This window comes from Cylas formicarius, unplaced genomic scaffold (assembly GCF_029955315.1).
Source record: "Cylas formicarius isolate icCylForm1 unplaced genomic scaffold, icCylForm1.1 PGA_scaffold_10__41_contigs__length_53128322, whole genome shotgun sequence".
Classification (NCBI taxonomy): domain Eukaryota; kingdom Metazoa; phylum Arthropoda; class Insecta; order Coleoptera; family Brentidae; genus Cylas; species Cylas formicarius.
Genome location: NW_026844214.1, coordinates 7,927,514 through 7,955,497, shown reverse-complemented (window position 1 = coordinate 7,955,497; position 27,984 = coordinate 7,927,514). Strand labels below are relative to the sequence as shown.

At 31.4% G+C, this 27,984-nt stretch overlaps 2 protein-coding genes across 5 annotated transcripts in view; both read left to right on the top strand.

Annotated features, from left to right (window-relative positions):
* The window catches only part of LOC132708653 (uncharacterized), a 73,952-nt gene that overhangs the window by 32,382 nt on the left and 13,586 nt on the right, over window positions 1-27,984 (top strand). For 2 of the 4 annotated variants that reach the window (XM_060681144.1, XM_060681135.1), the window contains exons 3-5: window positions 21,079-21,359; window positions 24,847-25,005; window positions 27,699-27,912. In XM_060681144.1, coding sequence (XP_060537127.1) covers window positions 21,135-21,359; window positions 24,847-25,005; window positions 27,699-27,912 — 598 coding nt within the window. In that variant the 5' untranslated portion in view covers window positions 21,079-21,134. Of the gene's footprint in view, window positions 1-15,098; window positions 15,501-21,078; window positions 21,360-24,846; window positions 25,006-27,698; window positions 27,913-27,984 lie in introns of those variants that run through there. The other 2 variants (XM_060681126.1, XM_060681120.1) reach the window with 2 other exon arrangements.
* Window positions 6,301-9,012, top strand: LOC132699001 (cyclin-dependent kinase 4). Its single transcript, XM_060665381.1, has 6 exons — window positions 6,301-6,667; window positions 6,791-7,064; window positions 7,127-7,319; window positions 7,398-7,558; window positions 7,614-7,752; window positions 7,844-9,012. The coding sequence occupies exons 1-6, from the start codon at window positions 6,589-6,591 to the stop codon at window positions 7,931-7,933; spliced, it is 936 nt and encodes a 311-aa protein (XP_060521364.1). The 5' UTR covers window positions 6,301-6,588; the 3' UTR covers window positions 7,934-9,012.

The window sequence follows — 27,984 nt, the reverse complement described above, 5'->3', positions numbered from 1 at the left end:
CACCGGTTTCATCTTTTTCAAGCCTCCTAATTAAGATATCTAATGTAGGTACGCTTTGTTCCTCGTATAACTGGTAAATTTTACGCCGTATTATATCTTGATCACTTTCATCTACACTCGAGAAAATGTCAGCATCGCTTCTTTTTTTCCTCGCTGAAATGGGATTATTCACAATTTTCCATACAGTTGATGTTGGAATTTTCGTCAATGTGGCCGTTTCTTCTAAATATGCTTGCTTGCTGGCACCACGTTCAATGAGAGTCAAATAACCATTGCTTATAACTTCCTTAGTCTCAATAGAATAGTGTTTTCTACATTTGGGCGGGAGCATATCCTGAGATACACTAGAATCGCACATATTTTGCATAATTCGCACACGATTCAATACACGAAATGAGAATGATTACTAATAAACTTAAACTAAGTAGTATACCAAACCAAAGAATATAGGTAGGTATAAAATTATTTTCTATTGCGGACCACAATTTCACCTGAAGTTAAATTCCGAAACTTTAGGTAATAATCTTGTCGCATTGTATGTTAATGACCACCCTTGGATAATCCCATTGAAAAGCAATTGGTCTCTTTCTTATATCTATGAACAGACCATACATCAAGACGTACTTCCTGGAAGGATCACAGTCAAATACGTAATATAAACGAACATATTGCAATTTATATTAAACCCTTAAGAAAGATACATATCACCTGATGTTAAAATAAACGCTTCTACTTATTCGAAAGTACCCCAAAGCATCATTGCCTAATCAAATTTAAAACGGTCCATTTATGTTTCAAATAACAATTAACAATTAACAAATATTAGTTATGGTCCATCTCAGGTAAGACCTATTTAATGCAGAATAAAAGGCTGTAGTTAAGGTACTGTAAAATATTTAAAACAACAAAGCAATAAATGCACTATGTTTTTGGTCGTATTATACTAATGCAGCAATTAATTGTTGATGTTGAAAAGTATGAAAAAATTGAGATTAGATTCTAAAATTACTTGTGAAATTGGAAGATAAAGAACAATTATTCATTTTTCTACTCCCTACTATAAATTATCTCATTATGCACCGATCAAGCGGGCGGAAAACGAAACTTTAACACATCAGCTTTCTTGCGCACAGTTTCCGCCACTTCGGACATTTCCAGTACTTTAGTCACGGGTTTGGGAGCGATTGTATGTTTTTGACATATTTTACCAATAGCATTTTGACGGTTTTCAGTTTTTACGGCCATATCTCACAATACTTAGTGAATCTGTTCGTGCTGTTGGGCAAAAGTGTGTAACCAAAAAAAAATGGCCGTAGAAAAATTTAGTTTGCTTGCAAATTTTGTTATCATATTAGGAAAAACGTTGACCAACTTGTTTACTGGTGCCAAATCAAACTTCTTGTATAACATAATAACAGAATTTGAGAAAAACAATTAGGCGCGTAATGATCGATGACATTGATCGCACATATCCTAGCGTACTTTAGAACTATAAAAAAAACAGATTTCTCACCCAAAAAAATTCCAATCAATCAATATTCAACTTGTTAGTTGTTGCCTAAAATAATAATATCATTTATTATTGGCTTCACTTAATTAGTTAGGGAATCACCAGAAATCTGAATATAAAAAACAAAAAAAAAAACATTCTAGGCAAGTTTTTTTTTAAAAACACCCTATACCATCTTATGGTTGTTAAACAAAAAATTTAATGTTTAAGTGCGCAAGTGATCCGGAATCAGATTTTTTTTCTTCGTACCGTGCATTCAATTAATCTCGAGAACATTTTAATTGTCTGTAACATTTTTTATCAAGATAAACAAAAAAATAAAATATAGGGTTAGTAGGCAAGTTTTTTTCCAAGTGACGTATAAACCAAAACATTATCGTTTTTCATATAAGCCTATCTCTTTTTTTTTTAACAAAACACCACGGATATTATATGTGTGTTTAATAGAATATTTTCTTCCGATTACAATAATGTAACACACTTTATATTTTAGTCCACTCGTTTCAGACCAGTCGGAAAAAATAGAAAATTTTTATATAATTTCAAAGAGTGCCGTGACTGACTGTAACAACAATAATTATTTACAAATTAAAGTAGAACAAAAACACTAAAAACGACAAGACACAAAAAAGTATAAAATTATTTAATTGTTCTAAATACTTCTATATGTGACCACCATTCTCCTGACCACAAGTCTGATACACACAAATTGTATGTCTTGCATTTAGTAACGTTTCCGGATTATCGTAATGTTGATGGTTGAATTATTGTTCAACTCATTATTGTTAAAATGATTTTTCGCGAATTTACCATCCATTAAAGGAGTGACATGCTTCAACTACACTTTCTGAATAATAAAAGTGCAGCCGCAGCTTTATATTTTACTCTACTCGTTTTTGACAATTTTTTTTATTATAATTTCAAAGAGTGCAAAGGTGCTCTAAGAGTTGCAAATAATGATCTCCAGCTAATTTTTGATCTATAAATATCGGAATCAAAATATGCCCATTGATTGATACCCATGGGATTTTATTTATCGCGTATTTTGTCTATTTCAACCCATTCTACATCCTCCTTTGACAATGTTCTGCATTTAGTTTTTGAGTTTTACGAAATTTAAATGCATTATATTGATATTCTTTTAAAATTGAGTGAATTGATCCCCGAGAAATACTTGTCTCTTCAGATATTCTAGTAATAGAGGAAACTGGATGTGTTTCATAGAATCCTAATATGTTTGCTTTATTTTCTTCATTTAAAACATTATGATTCCAGCATACCTTTTTAGCGTTTAGTACGTTACCGTTTTCTGCAAATTTCTTTGCCAGCCTTGGAAACATCTGTTTTGAAGGAGCTCAGCGCTCTGGATAAAGTCTAACATACTGACGATGAGTCTAATATACTGACAGCTCCACTTTTATTATTCAGAAAGTATATTTGAAGCATATCACTCCTATCACGGTTGGTAAATTAGCGAAAAACCATTTTAACAATAATGCCTTGGACAATAATTCAACCATCAACGCTGTTTACTAATATGTCAAATATAAACATATTTTTCTCAGTCAGGGCACTCTATGAAATTATATAAAAATATGTTATTTTTGCCGATTTGTGAAAAACGAGTGGACTAAAATATAGAGTGTGTTACATCATTGTAATCGGAATAAGATATTCTATTAAACACATACATGATATACAGGATGTTCCATTTAAAAATACATAATGTGGGCTTATATGTCAGAGAATTGTTTCATACCTCACTTGGAAAAAAACTTGACTACTATCCCTACATTTTGTTCTTTTCAAAATAAATATGAACCAAAAGTTCAGATTTTCACGAAATTATTAGAAGTATTTAAATACCTCTCCTTTATTGAACTTAAATTCTCGCAACAACATTAATTAAGGTTTTATGGTCATTTTTCGGTATATATAGTAGCAGGTAGTTTGTAAATATTACATTTGGTAAAGACGCGGTGTTGTCGTGAAACTCTGAACTTTTAGTTCTTATTTATTTTGATAAATGGATTTTCATCAAGTAAAAGCCACCTCAGTTCAATTTTTGTTCTTTTGTTTACCATGATATCTCTAAAAACAAAAAAGTTACAGCCAATTAAAATGTTATCAAGATAAACTGAACGCAAGGTACGAAGAAAAAAATTCTGATTCCGGATCATTTGCGCACTTAAACATTAAATGTTTTGTTTAACAACCATAAGATGGTATACGGTGTTTTTTAAAAAAAACTTGCGTAGAATTTTGTGTAGAATCTCAATCCATAATAAAATATGGGTATAACAGTTGTGTAGGGTTAGTAGTAAAAAGTAAGTAAAATAAGTAAACTTTATCATTCAAAAAATCATCGAATAATAACACTTACTGATAAAAAACTGTTGTAACTTTAATTTTAAAGTTCTATTTAAATTCACGTCTTTGAATTTGTCGGTTAATTTATTTAATTTGTTGACACACATTCTCCAAAAAACGCTGGCATTTTCTTGACCGATTGTGACCTGGAGTATAGAATATTAAAATCTCTTTTGACTTATTTTTATTATATTTACAATACGACATACCCGATTAAGAGTATTATCTGACACAGTATCGCGAATATCCTTAATTAAAAACAGACTTAAGCTAAGCTTAGATATGATCATGCCAATTTATTTTATGAACCAAAAAGTGGCCAAGGAACTTGGTACCAGAAGTAATACCTTCAGTCGCAATTAATCATGGATTAGAAGTGCTGGGTTCATCTGCGTAGAAATATGTATGGCAATTTTTCAACTCTATTAAAAAAACTTGTGCCATATTTGCCTTGGTATCTCCAATCATACAAAATTTGCTGTATTGATTTCTGTATTTTTTCCAAAAAAAAGTATCGAAATGTGCAATATAGGGTTTTTTAGGCAATGGGCAATACACGAAACATTGTATACTGGGTTCTCTTTATATCATAGTATGAGAAAAACATAGTGTTGATACTACGACGTTTTTTTCTATATCTTTAAAAGCGTGTCATTAAGTAACAACCTGCACAAAAAACATTCCACCAATTACATTTTGTTCTTGCTCCCTGATTGTCTCCAGTAAGCGAATTTTTGCAAAAACGTCGCAATAATTTCTGTTTACTACAATTTTCCGGTACTTTAGGCAAGGGTTTAGGTGCGATCGGATGTTTCCAGGAAATTTTCGCCATTTCCTGTATTTTGATGATAAAAGAATTCTTTGGATTAAATCAATATTAAGAAAAAATCACATCTACGTTTTATGGAATATTACATCTCAAAAACAAACATCATATAAGTAGCATATATATCTTGTATCAGATATATTGAAAACGAAACATATAATATAATAATACAGAACGGTGACCCAGTTCTGAAGCCCACGTTTTCAATCGTTCCGGCGAGTTCCAAACAACCCAATAATCGACGTAGAGTAATAAATAACTGATGGACACTGTATATATCATTAAAAATTCAGAGAAAAAGCCAACTGCCGCCTTGATTGTAATAAAACGTTGCTGAGCAACTTGGGCGAGGGGAAGGACGCACACGCGATCCAATCGTCAACGCAATATCGATGGGCAAATGAAAAGTCGATCGGACGGACACGACCAATAAACAGTTTCGACATCTAAAAAATTACGATGGCTATTTCGTTAATGGTACTACATAATGGCAATTGCTATTCAAAGCTATGGGAGCCCAGGTTGAATATTACAATAGAGATTTCGCTTAGCAAAGTGATATAATTTTCGCGTTATTGATATACAGGGCGTCTTTTCTTTTAATCCGGAACGTACGAGAGAAATTGCTAAGCCCAAAAATAATAAAAAAATATACAATGGTTTTAAGAGAGATATATATAAAGGTGTCTTATCCAACAGTTTTTTAAAATAACAAATAAAAATTTCAAAATTTCAAGACTCACCTTTATTCAACAGATTGTAGATGTATTCCTTTGAATTCCATGACGCTAAATAAGAGTTAAAAAACGAAAGTCAGTTTATGCTCTTGTGAAGTTTGTTATATGTTTTTTCGTTTTTTGTTTATATTTTGGAAAAAAGTACAAAATGAAAGTATTTGACAATACGACCGTATATTTGTTCGTGTGGTCTGTTCCTTTTATTATCTTACCTACTTTCAAATTTTATGTTATTATGTTTATTTTATTTTTTAAAATCACAAAAGGAAATTGTAAATAGATTCTTTTTCGATTCGTATATTTTTATAGTTAATTTATTGTTAAATAAAAATATTTATTAAAAATAATATATGATAAACATTCATTCATTTATTTTTTTAATTAATTTTTAAAAAATTAATGCTACTTTTTTTTTTCATATAGGACAAAATGTACCTAACAAATAAAAAACGGAAAAGTTCGGAAAAAATCAATGAACCCATCAAGAAAAATCACGAAATATCAAAATGTCATTAGGTACCTTCTGTCATTAAAAAAGTAATAAAACAGCAAAAATCCAATATGATGCATAAGTTGATGATAGTTTAAGGACAACGAAATCTATACGAGATTTTTGACGAAAAGGTGAATCTCAAAAAGTAGATATTTTCTACATTTTAAAATCAACAGAAAAAAAATCCGGAAATCAGGGTTTTGCCGCCATATTTCCGGAAATAACAGTTTTCAACAACAACAAAATGTGAGCTAACCAGTATGTCTTGTAAAACTTTTTTTAAAATAAATCATTTACATGTACATGTACTTATTAAATTGTTTTAGCTTCTATACCTACCTGGTATTGTACTCGCACTGGGGGTATGCAACCAATTATACGCTTGCGTATTTTTCATCACCTGCGACCAAGCTAATTTACTTTCCTTGTGATTCAACAGGTCACTATTTCAGTTAATTTTTTATTAATTTAGCTAACCATTTTTGAAGAGTGTGCATTAAAAGTGATATATTAATTTACGATTACCATTAGTGCTGAGACAGTCCACCTTCCATCGTCATATTCACCTTGACTTTGCGTTCTACAAACACATGTTATTTTGTGTAACCGGTATTGCTCTTTACACCCTTTCTATACTTTTCTGGAAATTACAATGAGTGAAAATCAAGCCGCAATAGGTATAACACCTGAAAGGAACAACACATACGAAGCTATAAATAAAATTGGACGGGGTTTGTATTTCTATTATTCCGATCAGATATGTTGTATAATTTTTTAAGTAACCTATTATTTTTAGTTTAGTTGTTTTATTACTTTATTATTATTCTGTTACTTTATTGTTTCGATCCTTTCAGGTGCCTATGGCACAGTTTATAAAGCTAGGAACAAACAAACAGGAGATGAAGTTGCACTTAAGAAAGTATGTATACCACTAAATGATGATGGAATTCCCATGAATACCTTAAGAGAAATAGGTTTATTGAAACAGTTGAATATGTATAATCATCCAAACATTGTAAAGCTCCTCGATATTTGTCATGGTCAGCAAATGGGTAGGGAGCTAATGATGTTTTTGGTGTTTGAACATCTGGAGCAAGATCTGGCCTCCTATATAGAAAAACATTCAAGGCAAGTGTTCTGTCTACTAGTGCATTTATTTGGTGTAATATTTATTCTTGTATTTTTTTTAGAGGATTCAACTCTACATTAATTAAAAGGATGGCAAAGGAAATTCTTAATGGTGTAGATTTTTTGCATAGTAATCGAATAGTCCATAGAGATTTGAAGCCTCAAAATTTACTTGTTACCAGTGATGGTCACATAAAACTAGCTGATTTTGGATTAGCAAAGACTTATGGATTTGAAATGAAGCTGACATCGGTGGTAAATTATTTTAGTTGGATGAAATTTGCTTACATTTAATTTTATTCTAAACTTGTTGCTAATTTTACTTGATTTTAGGTAGTAACCTTGTGGTATAGGGCACCAGAAGTCCTTTTAGGTCTTTCATATGCTACTCCAGTTGATATATGGTCAGTTGGATGTATTATTATGGAACTTTATAGTCTTAAACCACTTTTCTGTGGTAAATCTGAAAATGAACAACTTGGCGAAATATTTAAGTATGTGTGTTGAATAGAATAAAAATACAGTTCTAATATATAAAATACTTTACAGAATATTAGGGAAACCTTCACAAGATGAGTGGCCAGAAGACAGCACTGCTATAAAATGGAATTCCTTTGACATCAATAGCAAAATTAGTATTAAAATGATAGCCCCGAACATATGTGAAAATGCTTATAATTTGATTATGGTAAGTCATTTTGGACATAACAAGCAGCTGTGTGTAATTGATTTAATTAGTTTTTTTATTTTACCTTATTTCTTTGTTTATTGTGTTCTAGAGTATGTTGGTTTTCCAACCAACAAAGAGAATAACTGCGTTGCAAGCACTAAATCATCAATATTTTTTGGAGGAGTCTCTGGACACATAATTTTGAGTTTCCCATTCGAACTAAAATTTGTGAAACCAGAACTGTATGCAGCACTTTTAGCAATAGTTATAATTGAAGTAGTAAGTTTAATGAAAATATAGTTGTTTTCATACTAGGAAAAAGTTTGTATGTGAATATAAAACTTCCAGAGAAGGTTTAGTGAATACTGCTATAAGATCATATTTTAATTTGTTAATTAACAAAGTACAGCACTATATTGACCCAACCATGCCACTGAGCAATAAGGAAGCAAAGATTAAGTTAAGCCAACCACCAGGTTTTGACTTATTAATTTATCTCTAATGATAATTAATGATTGTTCCATAGGAAATCAAAATTGAATGGTATTGGATTTGTGATTTTAATTAAAAAAATTAAATCATACATCAAATTATTCGATTTGATTTTAAAAGCAAACTGTGATAAAACTTTATAATGAAATATAATCATATGTAGCCAAAAAGAGAAACTTAGTTACACATGTACGATTATAACGAGAAAGCATTAGGGGCTCTGTCACAGATCAGCTGGAATTATTATTATTATTACTAATACTATACTATTCGGTTACTGGTGCCCATGTTATTTTATATTGTGTATTATTTTATTACGTTGCGCTTCAGTATCCATTTCTTTTTAACGCTACTGCACGCGAAATATGCCGTTAATAGCCAAAAATTACTCCAAGATTAAGGTTTGGTTACCAATATATGTGTGTATGTAAAAATTTTTACTTGCTTTTTTATTATCTATGAAACGCTATATTTTTAAGTAAATTTATATTTTTGGAATATTTTGTTCTCTTTCAACACTAATTTTAAGTTTGGGTGTGCTGATAATCTTTACCTGAATATATTTTTTATACTAGGTCTGTACTGAAGGTTTTGTACTTTTTTATTGTGCAAAAAGGGACTCTAATTATGCAGACTCCCTTTCAATGTAGGTTTTGTATATAATTCCAGTCTTATTTTTTGTGAATAAAGAAATTGTTAATTATATTTAATAATTATTATTTAATTTTTTTGCAATAGTGTGTTGTCCTATAATTAAAACTATATATCTACCTATAGAAATATGCATCTTGCGCAAGAAGGTAAATATATATTTATTTTTTAAAATTGAATCTTTCTGTTACCCTATAATTTTGGATCGAAAATGTAATTTAAAAAATTTAATAGAGGAGGCAACAGAATTATTTTCTGTGAGTAGGGACGGGAATTAAGTTGGGAGATTTGTGAGGATCACGAGATTCGATCATTGATTATGTCAAACCTAATTGGAACATACTTAACCAACCGCAGACAATACATAACTCTAGAGGACTGGAGTAGCAGAGTTATGGTTAATAATTATAGGGTCCCTCAGGGTTCAGTCCTTGGGCCCCTCTTGTATAAGCTGTATGTCTTGAGTCTGCGCTTGACTGGATTGGAAGCGCAATATTATACATTTGCAGATGATACATTCTTATTCTATACATCAAAAATTCAGAAGTATTGGCAAATATAGCAAACATTGGCTTAAAAGGATACTACAACTGGTTATTAAATAATAAATTAAAAATAAAAATTAAAAAACAATACATTTTATTTAAACAAAAGAATAAAAAAATAATAACTTAAAAATTAAGATAAATGATTTTACCTTCGAAAGAGTTGATAAAATAAAATATTTAGGGCTCATGGATTGGAATAAAGAACAAAATAGTTCCCTTAGTTGAGGCGTTATACAGATGTAACTATTTTTTAAGGTATTCTTATCGCAGTCTCGGGACGCTATTTAATTTAAATTACACAATGCACACTGTATCATTCACTTTAAATATTTCCTGGTGAAACTATATTAAAATTAAAATTTAAAAAAAAATAGAACAAAACTAAAAGCAACAGCAAAATAATCAATAACAATGAAATACACTCGCATAACTTAAGAAATCACACTGACATACAGTTATGGAATGCCAGAACAAATAAAGAATTGCAAAATGCAATAAGTGCGGCCTCAAATACACACAAGCTTCTGCCTAACCTTGTGAAAAATGAGACTTCTTATAAAATTTTTGTTAAAAATAAAAATATGTATTCAATGAAATAATACGTTTAATTAAATTCTTACAAGAGATTATAGATTATTATTAGATAATTCAGTTAAAATGCCTAGAGAGTATAATAGTGTATGTAGTATGTAATTATAATATGCAAATGCGGTGTCTGACTGAATGAAGGATTATTAACAAAAAAGATTGAACTTTATCGAAAACGTACTTCATAGTTCGATAGTGTAAAAGACAGAATTTGCTGATTTAAATTGCAACAAATCTTTAAAAAAGTGTTATTTTTAGAAAAAAATATACAAATCTTACTTTGATTTTTATATTAAGTATCATTTCCTGCTCTATAGCGGATGAATTATGGTACACCATGTCCAGAAACTGTACAGATACATATGGTTTATAAAAAAAGTTCGGTATAAACTAGATTAGGTGGGAAATAACACCATATTGCTATTAGATAAAATAGATAATAATAAATTAGATAAAATACTACGGTAAAAATTGATGCGCCCCAGCCGGAATTGATATTTTCGTAGAGAAGATTATGACTTTCTGGGCATGCCTTTACATTTCACCCACTAATCTGCACTTTGCGTCATTTTCTTTCTAAACTGCAATATTCACATATTTAACTCGTTTTCTCAGAACATTTAACGAGATCTAGGCATATTTCGAGGAAATATTGTCATAAAAATGCCGCGTCCAAACTTACAGACGGTCTGTCAGCGGCCATGTTGGGTGGAATGCCGTCATTCGTTAAAACGAAATTTTAAATCTCGGGCAAGTGCATGTTGAATGGACCTATTTTCATAGTTGCTTCGTCAGTTCCTGTATTATCGACATAGGCAAGGATATTTGCTCGCATCTCATCAATTCATACGAAGATAGCCGAACCGATTACACTTAGATTTTCACTGACGATCTTTAATTTAATCAATCAAAACAAAATATATCACAAGCTGAAGATTTTAGAAGAATATGTATGGTATTATTCATTTAAGAAAAAATACGCAAAAATATTGCTTAATATTTGGATTTATTTCTGAAAGCAGGAAAAAAATGTAAAAACACGCTAGACAATAGGACAAGACCTATGAAAACAGTTCATCAAACAATTTGACCTAATTTTTTGATAATTGTTTTTCTTTTCTTTTTGATTTTGAAAATTTTATCTATACCGCTGTGATCAATAACGAGAGTTCATTATAATAATAATAAATAATCTTGCTAAAAAAACACAGTTTATGCAATTTGAAATCCAATATTATTTCCGCTCAAACTAAAAGTCAATATGGGTAAAAATTGTCAAATTGTACTTACGACGCAAGAAGAAAACAAATAGTATATTATGCTACAAGTGCGGTAAACGGCATTTGACTCACGAGTTTATTTGACACGAGCGGAGCAAGTTTACCGAACGTGTTGCATACTATACTTTTTCTACGACCGTTAGTTTAGACATGACCGTCAGAATTGACAAACGTCAAAATTCAAAGCGTGGGAAATATCTCCGGAAATATCCGATTACTCCCAAATCCGTGCGGTAATATCCCGGAAATGTCCGAAGTGGCTCGGATTCATGGGAAAGGAAACTGACGTGGTAAAGTGACGCTTCCCGCATCCTAGATCGGTGGGCAATTAGGTATTTTACAGACAGGTGTAGAAAAAGGATTTGGAAGTATTATTTGATAGACTAAATTTTGATTCAAGTAAAGGGTAAATAGAGAATAAAAAAAAAATGACGTTAGATAGATTTCTGTGAAACGAGCCCCAAAAAAAAAGTTTTTTGTCATCATTTTTCAAACGGTTTAAGATATCTAAAGAAATTTAGATCACAAATGACTTTAATTAAATAATAAAAGGAATTACTGATAAAAATTTAACATTTTGTACAGGCACCTATTTGAGTATTTTTTAAATTTTTGAAATTTGTGGTCTAAATTTCATTTAGAAATCTTAACTCCTTTCAGAAATGATAAAAAAAAACGATTTTTTGGTGCCTCTTTTCGAGATCGTATTTTCTTCTAGAACACCCTTGAATTATAATGGTCATTGTAAATAAAGTATATTATTTATGTGTGTTTTAGCATTAATTGTTTTGCTGATTTGTATACAGTTTTTGTAAGTAGATTTTTTGAGTATGCATCAGTTAAACATGGGAATCGAAGTGTTGCGACTTCTATCGAAACAACGACAACTTTAATTACTTAAATATGAAATCGTCTATATTGTTCTATTTTCCGCTCCGCTGCCACTTTTCGGCTAAAATATACCCCAATTTAAATTCTTCTATTTAGAAAGTTGAGATTAAGGCTGAAGTTTTTCAATATCCTAGAACTAGTTTCCTGTACAATAGTGTAATCTGCGATTTATAGTTTAAAAAATTTTCACACTCTGAATAATATCCAATCTTTTTATCTTCTAAGGGATTTTATCTTGCCTTTTGACTTCGAACATTTGCAGGATATTGCCGCACGGGTTTGGGAGCAATCGAATGGTTTGAATTTTGACGTTTTCCAACTTTGACCATCATGTCAGTGAATGTACTCGTCTTGTTTTGCAAAAATGTACCCAGAAACTAACGGTCGTAAAAAAAATATAGTAATCTTTATTATTAAACCCGTTTATTAAACACTACCGGGCACCACACATAATATGCTATAACCACACTTGTTGCTTAATGTACTGTTTCGCACGATCGATGTATAATTGGGTATTTTAGAGAAGAAGAGTAGGAAAAAATATCATGACACATGTCTTTATCTGTCACAAGTTATTGTATTGAAGGGAGTTTAATTATGCATCAGAATATCAGATGAACAGACGAGAATCAAAAACTTAAGTGGTCAAATTTTCAGACAATTAATGCCTCTCGTTTCCCAAAACGTCTAACCATCGACGATGAGACACTAATTATATCATGTACAAACAAATGCTGAAGTAGGTATCTGTATTATAAAAAGTATGACGTGTATTCATTTGATATATCATATTAGCTGAATTTAAATTTAAACTTACTCCCTACACTAAAAGATATAATTATGTACGAATCAAACTTGCGGAAAGTGCCACTTTAACGTCAGCTTTGTTACCTTACTATGGCGAACCACTTAGGGCACTTCTGGTACTCTATGGATTGGATGGTGATTTGATGTTTGAAAGTTCTGACACTCCACTGGTGCCAAATCAATGGAGATGAAGTGACATATTCCGTATTAGCACTGCCGCAAGTTTGTTGATAGGAGTATACCTATTCTTTGAATCCCTAGCCGTTGTTATATTTTGCAATATTTTTCAATGTAAGGTATTTTTCGTAAATCATTTTCGTACTTCGTAAAAAAATAAACTAGTTAAGTTTTTTGTCGTCCACTGACACTGGTTTGCGCATACCTCCTTTTTTTAGGATTTAGGAACATCCGGCTTATGAATTGTCTAGCTTTAAGTAAGATATTTAATAGTATTTTATGTATAAAAGATGTATCTTTTATAACTTCTGGTTTCCTCCTGCGTCGGTTTTTGTTTAGTCGAACTAGCTAACGTTTCGTCAATCATCCTGTTGGCTTCTTCAGGGCTTGACTGAAACTGACCCCTTCGACCTATTGTCGGCACTATTGGTTCTCCGACATATTGTCCAGAAAAATATCTAGCTTCCTTATTAAAACCCTTTACATGGAAATCTTACAGTTTCGTAGTTAATTCCTTTCACTTCATTTAACAAAGAAAAAGCATTACATTAGATAGACAACATATTCTGGTTAGTTTCCACTTAGAATCCCTCTTTACTAAAGTTCCTATTCCCAAAACTCTTACCATCATTTCAGATATATTAAAATCCGAGAATCTGGACCAAACTTTCTCATCTTAATTGAAAAATACTTGTATGGAACATATTTTTCTTATAACGGCCAAATTTTTAAACAAACGTCGGGAACAGTTATGGGTTCTCCACTATTACCAGTTATCGCGAATATATTTATGGAAGCCTTTGAGAAGAAAGCTCTCGACACCTTCCATCTAAAACCAAAATTATGGAAACGCTATGATGCTTTTATTATTTGGCCTCATAGTCAAGAATCCCTAGTAGATTTTCTTAGACATTTAAGCTCTACCTGACATACGTTTTACCATGGAATTAGAAAATAATAACAACCTCCCATTCTTAGATATTCTTATCAATAGAAAATCAGATCTAAGACTGGGTCATTGTGTTTACACAAAAACCTACGCACGCAGACCGTTACCTTAATGCATTGTCATATCACCATCCGGCTAAAAAAGCATCGGTTATCAATTCTCTTATTTACAGAGCTATAAAACTATCTCAGCCCGAGTCATTGAACCCCGAATTAAAACACCTTACCTCTGCTCTTTTCTCTAATAATTTCCACATTAAAGATATTAAGCGTTCCATCACAAAATACACTTCACCACAACATTCCAATTGCAATGAAACCGCAAACAAGCAATCCTACACTTGCCACTGTTGTCATTCCTTACATTTAAAACATCACTGACCACATATCAAAAGTTTTAAAGAAATATAACGACAAAAAACCAGATTAATTATGTTTGTCTTTTATAGTATATGTTGTTGCATATTAAACTGAAACTGAAATGCCCTGGATACTCCAATATCATCCAAAATTCTAGCTATCAGTACCTTTGCATGCCTTCCCTACCAGTGATGGGTCCAAGGGTTCCTAAATATTATCAAAATCTTAACAAAACAGATCCGTTGTTTAGCCGTTCATGGTTGCTACCCAATTTTGGTGGATCTGCGTCTCCATTTTATAGTGATATAAATAATAATAATAATAATGAAATAATAATTCCTTTGTGTGGGATGTCCGCCATAAATTTGCGAGTCAAAATAGACAACATAAGATGGAAACGTTGATTAGGGAGTGAATTTTAGTGGGTCAGTTAAAACGAAAGTAACTTTCCAAAACAATATTCCCAAAAGGATTTTCCAATTACAGCATCCCCCCGTATTTTAACGCCGGATCACGACGCATAATAATGAGCGAATTCCTTCATGAGCAGTACGATTGAAGCACCGCGTACAAGTCGATGACTTACAAGTATCTTCGGCTGAGCCCCACCTGTAGCCGCAACATTCAAACTTCGTGGTAGTGTTTGCTTCTTCTTCGACGTACCGTTAGTTTACTAGTCTGCCCGATGTACCGCTTTTAATTCGGTCGCGGTTTTTGCTTCGAAAGAGCTAAAATATGACCGTTTAAATAGTTCCACATAATCGCTGTGCCCAAAAATCGATAATTCCTGCTATGTCTCGATTTTTTTAAAAATAAATTTTACGAACCTGTGTTTTCTTATTTTCTGCGGAGGAGAAATTTTCGCCGATTTTACGACCATGAAGCATCTGCAGTTCCGGAAAAATTGTTATGTGTACTTTTAATGAATAGATGTAGTGTCGTTCACGTACAATGGAAAAATTAAGTGTGCTAAAACTGGGTTATGGGACTTTGTGTGTGTTTGTGATTGCTGCAACTTTGCAAGGTAAATGATGCAGGATTTCGTTGTTTGTTAGACCAAGAAGTGGGTCGGAGGTGCAAGATATGTCTTCTTGTCTCGCTGCTAACAATCTTATTGATTCTCCTTGTTATTAGATATGTGTCCTTGCACTTTGTGACCCCAGCAAACTAACAATTATTCACGCATTTTTTGGAGTCATCAACTAAGCAGATATTCTGTAATATTCGTTTAAAAAAATGTACTACGATTTCTGTATTTATTTTTTACCATATGGTATGACAACCAACTTTGATTTTTAAATAGCAAATATATCCTTCTCCATATTTTTTCAAAGGGCGTTTAATTAAAAAACAAAAACAAAATGATGTCTGACAGCTACATGACTTTAATTATTGCTTCACAATCTGAGTACCAAGTCAAAAATATATACTGTAATTCTTTTAGCGCATTTTTCAAACATAGATTATATTAATGTAATTGAAAAAACTAAAATTTTTGCTAGGATTTCAAAGAGGTGTGGGTGTCAAAGTTTCAAGTTTTTTTTTGTTTTCTAACATTTTTTTCTAAAATTTTTGGCGCATATATTACACTGAGTGATAATACTTTTGTGGTTTTATGCGCGCCTCTTCTGCTTTCCAGCAAACCGTTATATATTCTGTGTTTTGGATTTTTTTTGCTATAGATGTTGTATGAGTAAACTTTACCTATTTCGAAATAAATATTATTTATTTGTAATAAAGCCATTATTTGTGACGATACTTTTGAGGTTATTCATTAATTGAAAATAGCAATTAGTGAAAAAGTTAAAGTACCCCTACAACATTCTGTACCACCCTTTGATGCAATTTTTTAAAATTTAAGTGACCAACTAACTTCAACGTTCTGGAACGAAACCTGTTAAGTTCATTGAGTTTGCTCAAGAAGCATATTAAGATCACTAGATACTTTTTTCTATTCGAAACAATTCTAATACAAAGGTGGTAATGTTGAACTTGAAAATTATAGTAAAGCGAAAATACTTTCCAAATTTAATTTTAATGCAATACATATTATTTGCCCATCATTGTATATTAGTCACTTTCTTTCTTGATGACGTATTCTTGCATTGTGCGAGGTTGCTGACCACCCGGATACAGCTCAAATGGTTGTGTGAAACAATTCAGAGGAATTAAATTTCGGCATTTTTTTTGATATAATTTCTAGAAATTGCGACAAGCTAGTGACTTTTGATATCATTTTTTATGCTGAATATTCTACGGCTATCGTAAAGGTTGTCCTACAACCTTTGTCCTTCCATACCATATTTATTATTTTAATAGAAAATGTTTCAGCAATTTATTAAATGCAGTTATAGCTATAACATTGATGAATTGATAATCTGAGCAAAGGTAATATCGAGGTGTGTTAACAGCGATACATTCCTACACATGTTTTAAGACTTCCTTAGAATTTAAATTCGTTGATTTCACAACCCACTCGTGTATCCTACATTAAAAACACTATCGAACTGCACAAAAACATTTTAAACACAAGTTGATCTTGGAAAGTTTTGTTTTGCTGGTGGCAGATTTAAAACTTATTATTATATAATATACCTATAATATACCTTCTTCGCCATTGTACAGGCTGTAAAGCGACATTAAAGTATTTAAATTGGGTGGAACTTTTAGAAATTAATTGAAAAATGTTTTCTCTTACCACTCATAAGTAGTACCACACTTAAAAGCAGGTAAAAGGTAAGCAAATCAACCTTTTATAGGTTCTTATAAGCTGAAAAAATATATATATTAGGAAAATTTTGTTTGCTTTTGGTATTTTATGTCAACTTTGCTGAGCAACTCCTATAATAAAAACGTAACAACATAGTAATTTTAATTAGCAAATTACTAGAACTAAATAAACATATCTTTTATTGTAAATTTACTTATTTATCTTGAAGTTGGCAATCGTCGTTTGAGGTTTAGTAAACAACAAATGGACATTGACCTGTAGGATTTTTTTCCTATATATTGACATATTGACAATATTGACAAATTCAATAAAATTCATAAATTAACGGCTGAAACGACGGTTGAACCGGTCCCTCGTGTTATTTTATGCACACAGGGTCCCTTTAATTTTAATTTTTTTCGGCTAGATTTGCGACTCACGAAATGAAAGTGAGCGTTGGCGGCTGTTATCGACGTGCAGTCGACTCAATTTGACGACTATTAACATTAATTTGTATAACGTGAAAGTTTAAATTAAAACGAGCATTGTATCTAACCGCTGTTCCGTCTGCTACGTGATCCCGTTAGGATACAAAAATCTAATTCTAGTTGGACTGGTTTGAATTAGTTGCAGTATCCTCATTCCCATTCTCATTCTGTGAAATTACAGAAATTTTGAACATTGTGGGTGCAACTAACAAAAACCTAAACTGAAAACGGAAAGTACAGTTGTACTCTTTTTTGGAAGTTTTTGATATTTTGTTTACTTTTAATTACTTTCTAACGTTGAAAGTCAATATTTGCGTGCAATAACATACTATTGTATAAATAATTATAAACTGTTAAAAAATAGTTTGACTTTTTAAATTTTTCAAAATAAGCAAAATTTTTAAAAATTAAAAATCTTGTTTTTGTAACTATATAAAATATAGATTAAGATTTAAGAATGTAAATAATAAGAAAAGAGAGAGAGAGAGAGAGACCTAACATGGTATATATAAGAAGCAAAAATGTTCCAAAGTTCAATTTGAAAAATTAATTTCAAAATACTGCTTGTTCTAGTCTCAACAAAGGACCTACAATTCAATATAGAAAATACAAAAATAATATAAGAATAAAACGAAGGAATCATACGATGTTTACAAACTAAGCCTCATTGTTAAAGTGAGATTGTAATAACTGAGGGTTTCGCTTATGCGGTGTCATACTTGTCTACTTTCTATTTCGTATTGTTATCGTTAACGTAGGTCGCGTATTTAGATCCTGCAAAGAGATGTGATAAAAAAAGTATTTAATGAGAGGAAAATGAGAGCAAGCAAGATCAGAGATCGCATTGTACCAATTATTAATTGTTAATTAAAATATTCTGCGCCAAAACCGTCAACAATCATGCAGATAGATACCCGAATCACAATCACAAAATTGTATCATTCTGAAAGCATTTTATCCCACACGTTAACTGTTTTTGTTTTAAGAAGGCAAAAATAATATTTGCAAGTAAGTCTTCAAACCAACGCAACGGTTATAACGACTTTATTGACCAAACCTATTCTCTTATATCGATTGAATCTCTTACTGATATACATGGGAAGTTCTATTTTTTGTAGCAAAGACAATCATTTTATGTTATATTATATATTTATATATTCAAACCTGGTTTGTAAATTTCATAACCTCAATTTTTTTTTATTGAATTACCAACGTAAACTGTAAAAGAAAACAATTGATGTAAAATTAATCTTGGAACAATTTTTTTGCATCAGTTTACATATGATCAGAGTTACTAAATATTTGTAATGTTGACATGCGATAATAATAATAATAATAATAGTAATTTATAGAAATTTATTCTAGAAACATCTCCAAATTGAACTGTACTTTTTTAATAACAGACTGTCATAATAGCAATTCCGTAATAACATTGACATTGACATTGAAGCCTATTTAGCTGAATGTAACAACAACAAGAGTTATAATTTGACTAAGATTATCATTATATTAAAGAGTTGTAAATATAAGTTGTCGCCACTTTAACTAAGAAAGCATAAATATAATATTTAAAAAGGTTAGAAAACTAAGTGCTTTATATTAAAAAAAAAAACAACTTTGCATTTTTTCTTAATTTGTCAATGTTCATTTGTTCGTTGTACAAATTTTTGATATAACTAAACCCTGGTACCTATCATATTATAAGCAGACATCAAATAAACACTTTATCGTTTATTCTATGGTATTTAATGATTATGGTTTATCATAAGGAATCGACAAGGAAGTTGTAATTAATACCAAAATTTCTACATGTTGTTAAAGCTCAAATGTTTTGTGAACATCCTTCGCTATTTTTGTAGGTTCAGCTCTAAACCACTTTCTTTTCAAAAAATGATAATTTTACAAGATCAACTAAATCTACATTGTCATTAAAAAGAGTTCAAAAGGTCTCAAAGTGTCCCATCAAAAATATAAAAAAAAAACATTTGATCATCTTTAGAAATGAAAATTTTACAACAGTAACACACACTCCGCAGATAACGTTTTGGCGGAAAAGGTCTGCCGATGAACGCGCACATTTTTTATTTTGCCGTTTTTTTTAGAACGTTTCAACTTTGTAGCGAGAAGTTATTGGCCGTAGTAAATAATATATTAAATATTATGTTTGGCCTTTGGAGCAATTAGGTTGATTAAAATGATTTAGTTTGTTAGCTCGATTAAATAGCGTTAATAGACTCGTCCAGAATAGCGTTGCCCTATTTGTTTCAGTTAATTTGACATTAACTTTATTTTTATATTATCTTATTCACCAGCAAATCTTTATCGAGTTTTTGAGAAGAAGATCGATCATTGTTGATCCGATTATTCTCCATAATCCACTCAGTTGGCTTTGACAAATAAAAATGGAAAGCACTGTACCTCGTGTGGACATTTTTAAAGACTAAAGGGTTCACGCTTAATGATGACTTTTGCTGATTTTTTTAATTTTTGAGAATTAAGGAAAGCCACAGTGTGAATGAATAATTAGCTGAGTTTCTCGCCTCTCAAAAAATATTGATCAAGTTTAAAAGTAAAATGAAAGAAGAGATTAAAAATAAGTTTCTCGTATAGCTTTTAAAATATTCTTTGATAACGGGGTTGCATATTTTAAGTTGACAACAGTTCCGAACAGTTCCGATGAGTTCATTGTTTTTTGCTGTTTGCAGTTGTCATCTAGGCTAGCTTAAAATTTCTCCTTTTTTTGTTTTTAGTTTTTAAAAATTTAATTACTAATAAGCTTGCACAGAAAGAACTCTTTTGTTTGTTTGATTTAGCATAACTCCTTTCATGGAAGACATTTTCGAAATGTTGTTTTCAGTTTCATATCTGTAAAACTGAATAAGAAATTTTGACAGACATTGCAAACGTTGCAAACGTCGTCTAAATTATAGAATTTTTAATTTGTTTATAACTCTTAAGGTATTTATAACAGTTATTAGAATACTATTGAAGATAAGTTTCACAAAAAAAATTAATTCTTTAAACCTAAGCCCAAAAATCGTAGATTTAGCACAGTGAAGAAACCCTTTTTTAACTAGTAAAAACTAGTAAAGACAAAAATAGACCAATTTTTTTTTTGCTTTTGATACTTTAACAATGTAGATTTTCATCTGGACAAAGTTCACAATTTTTGTGTACTCGTTTCGATTATCTTTCCAATTTTCCTTGAACATTGTACTCTTTTTCTTCATTATATCGGTGTTTGTTTTAGTTGTACATAATAGGTTTTAAAATCTCAACTATCGATGCAAGGTTTTGTCACTGTTTTATAAGTAGTTGTTTCTTTGGTTGTTGACGGTTCTCTAATATCACCATTCGACTTTTTTAATTTAATTGATAATTGCATTGTTTTAATATTTTTTCAGCTCGCGCGGATTCTTTCGTAGACCCAAAATCACGAAATGAAAGAGATATTTCTGAAATGTCGCCGAAATCACCCAAATCCGGCCAGCACAGCAAGTGCGAAGAATCGTCCGAATTCAGCTCAGATAAAATCAAATCGGATCTATGCCATTCTTCTAAAGTTATGTCTAAAACGCGAGACGATGATAAATTGTCGCACTTCAAGAATGTGAAAAATTACTTAGACAGTAATCATGTTGAATTGCCCGAGAGTGTAGAACTTTCCGTGAAACCATCTGAAACGGTAAGTATACTGTTAATTAGTTGGGTGTTAGTGCTAGATATAGCTTAGACATTTGCAAGAAAAAAATTGTTCAAAATATGCTGGTAAGATTCAGGTCATTCAAATGTATAATCGAAAAACAAAATAAGGGACCGACGTGTACACTTAGCAATCCAGATCAGTCAGATCTTTGCAAAATATAGCTGACTGCATCAACAAAATATTTTTTTCTTTTTGAATGTGCACTGCTACAGAAGTTACTAAAAAATTAAAATTAAAATTATAGCTTATTTCAAGATTCTATAGTTACATCATTAATTGACTTTTTTAAGAAATGCAACAGATGTTTTTACAACTGGTATAACTATTAAATTAAAAAAAAATGAAATAAACTCTATCTATAATTAAAAAAAATCATTTTATATGAAATGCAAAAAATAAACAAGATTTAGAAGAGTATGGGGTCGTTCAGATGCACCTCGAATTCTAGGACCAATTTTTGTTATAATTTTTATAGCAAATCTCTATCTATATCTATATCTATATCTAAACAATTTTGCAAAGCTCGCCAATTCATGTTCAGATTAAATCCAACCCTTTGAAGCGGAATCCGATTAATCCTTGAGACTGAGAAAAATTATTCGGTGTACCTGAATACGCTGGTAATTACAAGTTAAGTTTTGACCAGGATATAATAAATTTAATTAAAAATAATTAAATGGTTAAATTTAACCATTTATCGCGTTTTAATTAGGCAAATTTTCTTTATAATTTTTGTTTAAAACAACTGGATGGGTATAAAATACAAAGAAATATATGTCAAAAAAGTAGAGGTGTATCATAAAATTCAGTGGTACTTTTTTCACGAAATGATCAAAACTAAAAAATATATTTTGGCTGTGGTATTTTGATATTAGCTAGTATTCATGCTGTTTTGCAAGAGTGTATCCAAAAACTCAAGGTCGTAGAAAAAGTATTCATCTCGTGTATGTATCTCGTGACTAAGATGGAGTTTATCAAACTTGTTACATAATATACTATTTTCAATTGTTGCCCAAATTCATTATGGACTGTTCTGCATCACTGGTCCCGTTACCGGCCATTTTCCTTGATTTTGTTTATTTTCATTAATTAATTTTTCCCGTGATGCAAGATATACTTTTTTTCAGTTTAAAAATCTAATTGGCAAGTTGAGTTGAAGTAGCCAAAAGCTAGACTATTAATTTGATTTAATTATTTTGATTATAATTATTTTATTTGTTCACCCAAAACAGCAGCTGCATTAATCGTTCACATCCACTAAATTGTGGACTGCTGTTAGCAAATCTAATTTAGTCTTTGGCCGAAGTCATAGATTTACTCTGCTATAACATGCACTTATTCAAAAATCTATTTGGGCAAACTGGCTTGGGCATACTATTTAATTTCGCTGCTCTGCACGATACCGTGGCCCCAATTTAACCCGCATACTGTTATCTTATGACACGACTTTTGCTTTTCGCTGCTATGCAACGGTAGATGTGTTATATTCATATAGCTATTAGATAATATAGCAGCCTTACTACGGGAAAAATTGCCGCAGTTTCCGCGCATGCCACTACATTTCACTCACTAACCTGCACTTGGCGCCATTTTCTTTCTAAATAGCGTTTTCCACAAACTTAATTTGTTATCTGAGAACATTTAACAAGATATAAGCATATAATGCAGCATGCAAACTCATTGTCCTTGAACCATCTCAAATTTTTTTTCATAGGTACTTCATAAGTTCCTCTATTATCGACATAGGCAGACTAGTAGCTATATTTTGTTAACACTTCGTTTCCCTATTTTCCCGCTCCAATCTTAATTAGCAATCATACCGACCGAATAGTTCAATGATTTATTTACAACGCCAAAAATAATTAGAGTGGAGTGCTAGATATGGTGCAAAATTTATTTTTTAAAAAGTGAAACGTGTTTATATAATATACATGAAGAAGCAGTTTCCTATAAACGCTTGCTAAATTTTTAACTGTTAAGTTTATATTATATTTTTATACGATTTTTGGCAATTATATTATATTTTTTATATTATATTGCGTCATTGATATATTGCACATTTGCCAAAGATTGTATAAATAAAAAAAATACATAATTTGTTTTTTTGATAACGATTTTCAATTCTGCAAATTGAAATACATTGAATGGCTTTGGATTTTTTCAAAAGAACAAGGGAAAGTGAACGTGGTAGAAAAATGAATTGGTATGATCTGTTGATAACGTTAACTTCACTAACTTAACGCGCCTAGAGAACATACAATGTTCTGTACGTTGGGCTGTAGTTTGTATTTATCTTCCACCTCAGATGGCAGCTTTTGGATAAACAACATTCTTTTGCACAATTTTTTAAATCCAAAACTGTATTCTTGTCAATCAATTAATTGTATACCGGATGTTTGGAAAACTTCATAAAATTTTTAATGTTGACAGTATAAAACTGACATAAAAAAAACTGTAGGAAAAATTTATAGAAACTACTTCTGTTATTTTTTCGTAAATTGAACTGAGGTGGCTTGTACTTGCTGAAAATCCATTTATCAAAATAAATAAGAACTAAAAGTTCAGATTTTCACGGAATTATATATTTTCACTTGACAATTGTTTCGACAACACCGTGTCTTTATCAAATGTAATATTTACAAACTAGCTGCTACTATATATAACGAAAAATGACCATAAAATTATTAATTAAAATTAATTAATCTTGTTGTGAGAATTTAAGTTCAATAAAGGAGATGTATTTAAATTTAATTTATCGTTAAGCAATACATTTGAATGTCTCATTTTGTTAATCTTCATTGCTTCCAATAAATTTAATTTTCTACTTTTTGTGGTTGTTTGTAAAATAAATTGTCGTGAAAAATATGTTTTTCTTTGTTTAAGTGTGTAGCATAATTAGAATCTAGACTATTGTTTTTAAACGCTCTTTTATGTTCGTTAATGCATTTCATGAAGGATCTACCTGTTTGTCCAATATACATTTTAGGACAAGATCCGCATTTCAACCTGTAGATATCACGTATTGAGATTTTGGATATTTCGTTTTATTGTTTTTCAAAAATTTTCCTATTGTGTTGTTAGTTCTGAAACCTATTTTTAAACCACATTTTGACAAATGTTTTGAAACTTTTTCACTAGGTTCTCCTATGTATGTAATGGTTTTAAATTGTTCGTGTTCTGTATTAGGTTTCGGATAAATAGAGTTTACTATTGTCTGGATTTGTTTTTTATTTATACTTTTATATATATATATCCATAGCTTGTGAATATTACATTTGTATTGTTACAATTGTTATGTGAAAATATATAATTTCGTGAAAACTTTTATTTCTTATTTATTTTGTATTTTTTCGTGTTCTATCTGAATTTCATTTCAGAATTAGACAAGATTCCAATTCCAGTTTATTTAAGATTTCGTTAGTTACAGACAAAGTTTTTAACAATATTATAAAAGACATTATTTTAGGACAATAGTCACCCTGTAAGCAAAATCAAGCCTGCGACGAGGGTTAAAGGAGAACACGTGGCGCTTCAGGGTCGAGCACTAGAAAGGCCGGAACACGTCACACCTACCGCGACGACCAACGAATTTGCCACGCTTTCTACTAGAGAAAAAGCGAGAGACGTAAGAATAGATTTCACGATATATGCGTCCACAGAATGCATCACGACAAGTTTCCGTTAAACACCTGGTGGTGAAAAAAAAATCTTCTTAAATGTAATCAAAAATTAATTTGCTTTTCTTTTCAATTCGCTGTACGGTATTCTATTGACCTATCAGATATTATTAATACAGTTTATCTCCATTTCTGAGTAGGAGAAGGATGATACTAATTATAAATCATTTATTGCCAAGTTCGATATATAAATACAATACATAATATATACTCACTAACATTGAAATTACAGGTACATAAGGTAAATTTAAATATATTTTGGGGTAAATATGAATAATAAACGATGACATGTTCAAAAAAAAAATTAAAAGAAGAAAATTTACGTGCACTCACCTGGAAACAAAAATAAATAATTCATCTGAACTGCAATTAAGAAATCTTGTTGAATGCTAATAAAATATTACCCGAAAAGCAGGATTTAGTTGAGTTAGTTGTGAGGGTACTGATGTAACAAATGACTTGTTCGGAGCCGCTGAGAGTAAGAAAATTTCCATAGTCTTGCTGGTAGACGTTAGTAGGGTCATGAGGGTTAACAAGTTCAAACGTGACCTTTTATTTTTTTGTTAAGGTTTATAGGACCGATAGTACCCAGAACCTGCTGAAGTCATTCTTACCTGTCCCAACTTAGCAAACCCTTATTAATGAAAAGCGTTTAAATTGAATCCACATTAAATCCGTCCCTAAAGGTGGTATTCTCGGATGCGTATCGTACACTTTTATCGATCACTTAAACATCTTAACTCATGTATCATGTCTTGAGTCAATAGAAGAAACTTGTATAAAAACGTCAAGCCCATGCCTATGTGATACTAGGTAGCCGCCACATTTCAAATTTCAGGATGGCTTAATATGCGCAACAAATTTAAGTGACTATAATGAAAACTTAATTTTCTCCTTGGAAATTTGATTAATTCACTGAATTTGTCCATATTCGATAACATCAACTGCTGAGCATTCGAGCGTAGACTACAGAACAATAATAAATAAAATAAGTAAATTAAGCAATAATTTCTTGCTACCCTAGAATCCATTCCTTTTCTCCTCTTTATTCTGAATAATATGTTTAACATAGCTTCGAGATCTTGATTGTAAACTAGTAAATATTGAAGGTTAAACAGTATCTGGGAACTTCCTAGATGGCTAGCTTCAATGTGCAATTAAGCATTCGTGTTTCCAATTAGAGGTGACATTCTTCCATTTGTTATGGCAGCAAGAAACCATAATACCTCTAGTAAGAGCGGTTGGCGCAAAGTTGGCGCATTTCTTTGCGTCTTCAGTGGAGCGCTCTTCTATGACGTGACCCACAAATACGTGACTCGTCACTGAAATCGTCCTGGACCGATAAGATTCAATACTTAGAAGTTTTGGACATACAGAGATAAAAAACAGCAGTGTTGTCAGATTTACTTTTGTAAATAAAAAAATTCTCAAAAGTTTGGAGGTTTTTGAACATGGCAGCAAAAGCAGTGTTGTCGTAGCTCAGTGAATAATAGATAAAAAATTGAAATTATGAGAAATTATTAAATTAGACATGCCAAATTTATAGCAACAAAAATAAATAGGGCATTCTATTTAAAATAACAAAATTATGACGCGTATGACGTTAGCATTTTTTAATTGTGCATGTTCAAAAACCGCGACGTATTAAATTTTATCGTTCCAGCTTTGGCAGTTTTGAAGATATTTAAACATTCCTGTACTTTTTACTAACCCTGTATATATATAGAGAACACAGTATTAATATTATACGAGGTGTGTTCAAAAAGTAAGGTGACTTTTGTGATTGGACTGACTACGTACATTCGATCTTCAATATTTTTTTATTATGTTGGTACACATGTCTCTAACATATATTCACAGTTTTAACCTGTTAGCACGTTTACTTTTTTGTGAGACAGAAGCTTTAGATGTGTTTTGTGTGCGCGGGTATTTTCAGCTGTAAAAAAAATGAAACAAAGGACTGACATAAAATTTTGTGTAAAAAACGGAATACAATGCTGCAAAACACATGAAATGTTGACAATAGTATATGGTAAATCTAATTTGAGCAAAAAAAAGGTTTATAAGTGGTACAAGCTCTTCCAAGATGGCGGAGAAGATGCCGATGACGAACTTCGTTCTTGACATCCCAGCAACAAATGGTGTTGAAAAATCGTCGAACCACTAGTTATGCGCCATTTACGAGAAGCAATACGAAGAAAACGTCCGGAATTGCGGGAAAACAATTCATGGATTTTGCATCACGATAATGCACCTGCTCACTCATGGTTCTTTGTGTCTAACTTTTTGACCAAAAACAAAACCAGCCACCATATTCACCTATGGCTCCTTGCCACTTTTCCCTGCTCTCAAAGCTGAAGAAACCCATGAAAGCAAGGAGTTTTTATATCGATTGAGGAGATAAAGAAAAAATCGCTGGAAAAACTCAAGGCCATACCAGAAAGTGCTTACCAGAATAGAAAAATTTTGGTGTATTATATCTGGGGGGATTACTTTGAACAATAATTTTTATGTACAAATAAATAGTTTTTGATGAACACAGCTGATATTTTATTATTTCGAAAATGATTCGTATATAACCTGAATTGAGACATTTATATTGATCAATTACTGTAAATGGTACTTATAATTATCATCGTAGGCTAATCCGGATATTCAAGACATAATCACGGGCCTTGTCAAATTCCTGAACGGGAACGTCAATGTTCAAGCGGATGCTGTACAAGGAATGGGCCGACCGGCACGACCCCATCCGAGTAGAATTAATAACAGAGGTCCTCCAAAAATAACGGACGTTCCAGCGTTGCCTCCCGACTTCGACGTTCCGGCCCCGCCCTTACCACCGCTTCTGTTAGGTGCGGCGAGGATTTTACTTTTTGTTTATTTTAAATGTATCTGTACAACGTAAATGAAATGAAGAGCTCCCA

Coding starts and splice junctions, on each gene's coding strand:
- LOC132699001 (XM_060665381.1), top strand. CDS start 6,589: ATGAGTGAAAATCAAGCCGCAATAGGTATAACACCTGAAAGGAACAAC. Junction 6,668..6,790: donor TATAAATAAAATTGGACGGG/GTTTGTATTTCT, acceptor CGATCCTTTCAG/GTGCCTATGGCACAGTTTAT. Junction 7,753..7,843: donor ATGCTTATAATTTGATTATG/GTAAGTCATTTT, acceptor ATTGTGTTCTAG/AGTATGTTGGTTTTCCAACC.